Source organism: Myotis brandtii, unplaced genomic scaffold, assembly GCF_000412655.1.
Source record: "Myotis brandtii unplaced genomic scaffold, ASM41265v1 scaffold488, whole genome shotgun sequence".
Lineage (NCBI taxonomy): Eukaryota > Metazoa > Chordata > Mammalia > Chiroptera > Vespertilionidae > Myotis > Myotis brandtii.
The window spans coordinates 914979-921412 of NW_005368638.1; the positions used below are offsets into that span (position 1 = coordinate 914979).

The following is a 6434-nucleotide window of genomic DNA, read 5'->3' on the forward strand; positions in this document are numbered from 1 at the left end:
GCACGCCCGGGGTGGGGCCCCCCCCCCCCCCCCCCCCCAGTGCACAAATTTTTGTGCACCGGGCCTCTAGTATAGGATATAAAAGCCTAAACGACCGTCCGACCGGTAGTTATGACGTGCAATGACCACCAGAGGACAGATGCTCCAACCAGTAGTATGACACGCACTAACCACCAGGGGGCAGACGCTCAACACAGGAGATGCAGTTCTCAGGTGACGCACCTGGAACCAGAGAGGAGGGAGCCCAATTGCAGACTGTGTCACCCGAGAACCACCCTCACAATCCAGGACCCCGTGGGGGATGTCGGAGAGTCAGTTTCAGCCTGATCCCTGCAGGCCAGGCTGAGGGATCCCACCTGTGCACGAATCTGTGCACCGGGCCTCTAGTCATCAATAAAGATAACTAGGCTCCAGCTTTGTACACTTTCTGCCCCAAACTTAGAATCTGTAATTTCTCCAAAAAGTACTGGTTCTTTTTATTGAGAAATTATATTAGGGAGCACCTGTGAGCACTAAGGTTTCCTGTTGCTTTGGGGTTAGTGTTGGTATTTGTCTGTAGGAATCTTCAATAGCCAGAAGTAGGAAAACAAACTTATGAATTAATACTGGTGTTTCCAATACAAATTCAGGAGCACAGTATTTTTACTTAATGTCTTCTACCTTACATCTTTACCACCTTTCTTCTTTAACAAAAATGTTGGTTCTCTACAAAACCAGCAATGAAAGACTTAAAATATCACAAATACCCATTTGTTTTAGGTTGATTATACAAGAACAGTCTCAGAACAACTAAACTAACACAACTACCACCGACAGTATGGTTACTGAACATAACTTAAATTTTTTCTACAGTGGTTTTCGGATATATTCTACAAAAGATATACAGACAAATTACTGTTTCAAAGTCCCTTGATATAGTTTCTTTCTGTTTAGTTCTGCCATCAACTAGATATACACATTGATTTGTTCATGTTATTTTCAATTTGTAGATTTTTTTAAATTGGTTTAATTATGGGGTATATTTTTATGGTTCCAAAGTAAAATCTGTAAAAGAAGGAAGTGTATTCAATGAAGTCTAGTCTCTAGCCTTCTCCTGCACCTTATTTTTTTCTTCCTTTTATAGGAAATCATTTTTTAATGATATATCCTTCCCTTGCTTTTATAATACAAGAATAAACCCTGTGTTTTGTGTACTCAGAACTGTAAACCTACTTTTGCCCCACCCCGTATATTGAGAGATCTTTATATCCTACTTTCTTTTATAAAAATAACATATTAAATGCCGTTTTCTCTACCTTGCTGTTTTTACTTAACATATCCTGGAATCATTCTATAGTAATCTTTAGACTTTTCTTCCTCCCCCACTACATTGTATCCACTGTGAGGATGTGCCACAGATTACTCACCAGGCCCTTTCCTGATGGCGAGTGGATCGCTTTTACTTTTTAATTATTATAAATAATATATTAGCCTCACTTATGAATATATGTTTTAAATATCTTTTTCTAATTTATCTTTGATAGATTCCTAAAAGTAGGATTGCTGGGTCAATAGATAAATTAATGTAATTTTGTTAGATGCTGCCAAATTGCCATCCATAGAGATTGTGCCAATGCTAGGAATATTAGCAATGCATGAGGGAGTTTGCCAACAAAATATGTTGTCTGACTGTTATTTTTTGTTAGTCTGCTCATGAAGAATGGTATCCCTGTGCTGTTTTACTTTGTATTTCTTTTGTAAACAAGTCAAGTGACTTGTTTGTCATTTCTTTGTTTTATTTTCCAGTTTTTCTGATCAATTCTATTTTATTTTTCAGAGTCAATACAGATTTGTATGTGAAGCTATTTTGAAAGTTTATGAAGAAGGATTTGTTAGACCCTTAACGACATCATCAAATAAATAAGAAAGCAAAAAATCTGGGATATGTGTTAGAAAACTGCTTTCCAATTATATTCACTGTGCCATAATACTGCTTGCAGGAAATGGCATCTAAACAAAAAATGAAGAACTGACAAAAACTGAAAACTTCAGCACTGTTGCACTTTATGTTTAAAAAAAAAAGTCATTCTCAAAACCTATAATTCATGTGTTTAAAGACTATTTCATGCTTTGTTTCGAACAAATAGTGAATAACTGAGTATGTTCAGGGTAACTCATGAAATTTTGTAGTGGTGCCATGCAGTCCCCTACCAGAAGAATTGCCACAAACAAGGCTCAGAATTATCATAATCTCTGTTACACCTGTACTTTGAAAGCAAAAAGAAGTAAACATCAGGAGTCAGCTCTGGTGTTTGCAGTGATTCATGTACTTACTATATTACTTGATTACCAGATTTTATTTTTTAAATTTTAGCAATATCATTTTCAATATTAGCCAATACACTGCCTATGGATGCAGCACATCTTTCCCTACACTCCCCCTGTAGAGACCTGCTGTTCATAAGAAGAAAGGTGGAATTGCTTTTCCCAGGAAATGCTGCACATTGTCCATTTACCAGCATCTTACAGAAAGTATAAATATGAATCTACAGATTTTCTTGAATTTAATAATGTAACATATTTACCTTAAGGTTGGCTTATTCCAAATCATGTGATTTCATGTACTTGATATAAAGGAATGCATGTATTATGTCTTAACCCCGTAAGTGCCTTGAGACATCTCTGTATGTCTAATGAATAGGCACTCATTTGACCCACTAGAAGGTATGTATGTATACTGTACACTTACATTTTTATGCATTTTTAGTCAGTTCACATTTGCAAATAACTTCTTGTATTGAGAGTTATGCAGTCAAAGAAGGGTAAGGAAATTCTGTTTCTTACTCAGACCCTGTATTTTGTCACAGGAAGCAAAGGTAATTAGTGTTCTTCTGAGTGAGAGCTCTGCTGCTATGGAATTGTTTAAATCTGCACATTCCTTTCCTGAAAGACAGGGTTACAGTTTAGCAGCTCAAGTTAAAAGATGCTTTATTCTTCAAATTTATATTTATTTTATCCCTTGCTTTATAAGTGGCATCTAATATGCACATTAAAGTTAAACATATTGATACTCTAAGCTAGAGTTAGACCAGTTAGTTGTGGCTTATTTCTATTACTAATGGAATTATTACTCTTCAGCATTCATTTCAGTTCATACCACATTTTGTTCACACTAGTCTATTAGTCAGGATACTTCAAACAAGGAATGAAACATTGTTGACTTGTTTCAAAGTATAATCCCTCAGTAACTGAAATGAAATGAAATCCCTCAATAACTGAAATGAGGGTTTTTCTGGTCATTTTTGTATACCGTTAAGTTACTCCAATTGACATGTACTTACGAGGTTATAAGCATGTTACTTCATGGAGACTGTTGGCTGTCCTGCCTGATGGAGGATTTGATGCCCTTTAAGGACTTGGATATTTTCCCTTTCAGGTTTTTTTATTTTAATTTTTAAGTCTACAGGGAGATAGAACTTTAAAATTGCCCTGTTTTAATATAAGTGGAAATTTGCTCACCTATTGAAATGTTATAATTACACAATTATTTTATATGGATTATTGTGGAAATTTACTTTTACTGGTGTTTTCTGAATATTTCACAATAGTATTGATAAAATTTAGGGTTGAATGGTGGATATTTTGGAATGCCATTTAGTATGAGGAGGGAAATGTACATTTTAAAATCTTCAGTATAATCTAAATGATCTTCTTTCAGATAGTCAAAATCCATAATAATCAATTTTAGGAAGTTAAGTCCTAATCATTAATAGCCAAGATACCAAATAAATTATTATTAAAATATTTTAAGTTTTCTAAAAATAATAGTAAACATAACCAGTATGTCTAAGAGAAATTCTCTTATCTATTTCTGAATTTCATAATCAAGACAGTATAAGCGTAAATAAACTGTAGTTTTATTTGAACATTCCATTCTCTGCCAACAGATAAATGTAATATAGGCTGCTCTATGACATGATGATCAGTTGAAAAGTGAAATCATGTTCAGGTCTACATAATTAAAAACTGGGAAGTTTTTCACATGAATTAAAAAGAAAATTGGTCTGTTCTATGTAGATAGAATATGACAACCACAGATTTAAAAACAAAAGATACAGTTGTATAGAGATAAACAGATAAGTGACATGGTTGGCATGTTCTTTAGGGCTTAATGTTTACACTTCTGAGATTAACTAATAATTGTTGGCAGTGAGCACTGCTGCCTTTTTTAACCGTTAAGGCCAGTCTGTAAATCCCACATATATCAAGTGTTCATCTGAGAGGTGTTCTCGGTCAGTATTGTTATGTACAAAAAGATTCTTCTTTAAAGGCATACTTATTGGGGTCTTAAATTTAAAAATATGCTAATTATGCTTCCCTATTCACTCAACAGATAAGACATTATCCATTACACCTAAGAATTTTTTAACCTGTTTATTGATCTATGTAGGGTTCTAGAATCATCCTAGCTTTGGTACACCAAGTAGGTCTAGATTTCACTCATATCATGTAACATCAAGTGATAAAAATGCCAGATTACTTATATCTAAACTACTCTCCCCTTCCACTCCCCACCCCCCACCCCCCAATTAATCAACGTTGACTGTTACTCTCACAAATGGAAATAGTTATTGGTGAACCTCTCTGATTTATATGATGGTTTTACGATGTTCATTTCAAATGTATGTTTGAGCATCTGATTTGTGTCAGCATACTGTACACAGGATGAGGAATATTTTGGAATAGACTTTACATTCACAAAAAGAATTGGTAGTATTTGTTAAACCAGTGCACTCATTCAAAATAGACGCAGAGTAACAGCATCTATTTTTATTTCCTTTGTGTGGCCTCCTAGTGAAAGTAGGAGATGGGGAAAGGGTTGGTCATTTTGAAGAGTAAAGAGAAAATGTATACTGATATATAAAAACTGGCTTCAAGTGTATAAAGGTATGTTAAGTCATTAAGACAATTGCTTGAAGGTTTCAAGTACTAATATTACACATAAGATACTTTTGTGTGTTTCACAAAAGCTAATGCTAAGAGAGGTAAAGGATTATTTTAACTATATAGTTGTTTATAATTATTGGCAGATCTGATCAGATCTAATCAGGTATTTGAGCAAAAGCCTCCTGTTTCCACAGGCAGTACCATGTACAACATTAGAGCTAAAAGGAACCTGAAAGACTTTTATCTAATTTCACTCTGTTATTTTAGGCAACATGTGTGATTATCATAAATTCTCATGAATTTTAGGGTTTCAGCACAAGAATTCTATTCAGGCAGTGAGTTCACTATGATGTCACTTAGTTTAGAAAATAAGTAGACTTTTCAAAGTGATCCTCAGTGGGACCTGATCCAGTTTGCTAGCCATGCTTCCTTGACAGATCATAAGCTTTTGTAAGGTATTTAAGCTGTATATGTGCGGTGCAAAAACATTCTAAAATGCAAATTAGAAGGCTAATTTTTAAAAGCACTTAAAACATAAAACTAAGATTTAGAATATATGTCCACTTGCAATCAATTTATGTGCATAATGTGAACATGTAGTAGCATTACTTGTTTTATAATCTTATCAGGAAGGGAGAAGAAGGAAACAAGAATTTTTAACAGTGTTCTATTTAATATCTGTGTTTTGAATGTTTAAAATATTCTGACGGTAAGGTTGCCAAAGTAGGTTTGAATTCATAAAAATTATTTATACCACAGTAATGTGGGGTATGTTTACATCTCTTTTATTTTGTTGTAATTATTTTGTAGTTCAGGTGAATTTTCATTTAAGTCCCTTAGAGTTGCACATTATGGTAAATATTTGTTGGAATAAACATCTCTTAATAACATGACAAGACCAAGATAAATTATGCCACAGTTTGCTTTTATGTAATTGCCACATCAACAAAGTGACTCTATTAGGACTGCTTACTCACCACGTTTGCTTCAACTATCCCACCACTGCTCTTGCAGCATTTGTGTGTGTGTGTGTGTGTGTGTGTGTGTGTGTGTGTGTGTGTGTTGTTTCCTCCAAGTAAAAGAGCTATATTAATTGAAACCCACTGGATTAATTGAATCAAATATCAGAATTACTGATCCATTGGCAAAAATTTATTGGTGCCTCAGTGTGATCACAACACAAGTTGTAGCAACCGTTTTTGTGAAATTCTTTGAGAGTTATGTAGAAACACATTTACATAATAAAACATTTTAGGACTAACTGCTAATAGATAATTTCAGCAATTTTATAAAGAGCCCATGAAATGAATCTCTGAATTTGGGGAATTCAACTTTCTTTACAATGTCTACAAATATCATCAACACAATTTTTCTATTGTATACAGATTTCATTCTTAGTAGCAATTACAATAAGCCTTTCAATGTTACCTAAAACAAGCCCTATTTCAGTCAGAAATTAGACATTTTATTTCCAAAATCTTGGTGGAAATACCAATTTTATTCCTGTT

At 34.2% G+C, this 6434-nt stretch overlaps 1 protein-coding gene across 7 annotated transcripts in view; it reads left to right on the forward strand.

Annotated features, from left to right (window-relative positions):
• PTPN4 (protein tyrosine phosphatase, non-receptor type 4 (megakaryocyte)) overlaps positions 1 to 2061 on the forward strand; it is a 213048-nt gene extending 210987 nt beyond the window's left edge. For all 7 annotated transcript variants that reach the window (XM_014547921.1, XM_005876489.2, XM_014547925.1 and 4 more), the window contains one exon: positions 1817 to 2061. In XM_014547921.1, coding sequence (XP_014403407.1) covers positions 1817 to 1903 — 87 coding nt within the window. In that variant the 3' untranslated portion in view covers positions 1904 to 2061. The remainder of the gene's footprint in view (positions 1 to 1816) is intronic.
• Positions 2062 to 6434: the final 4373 nt, after the last annotated feature.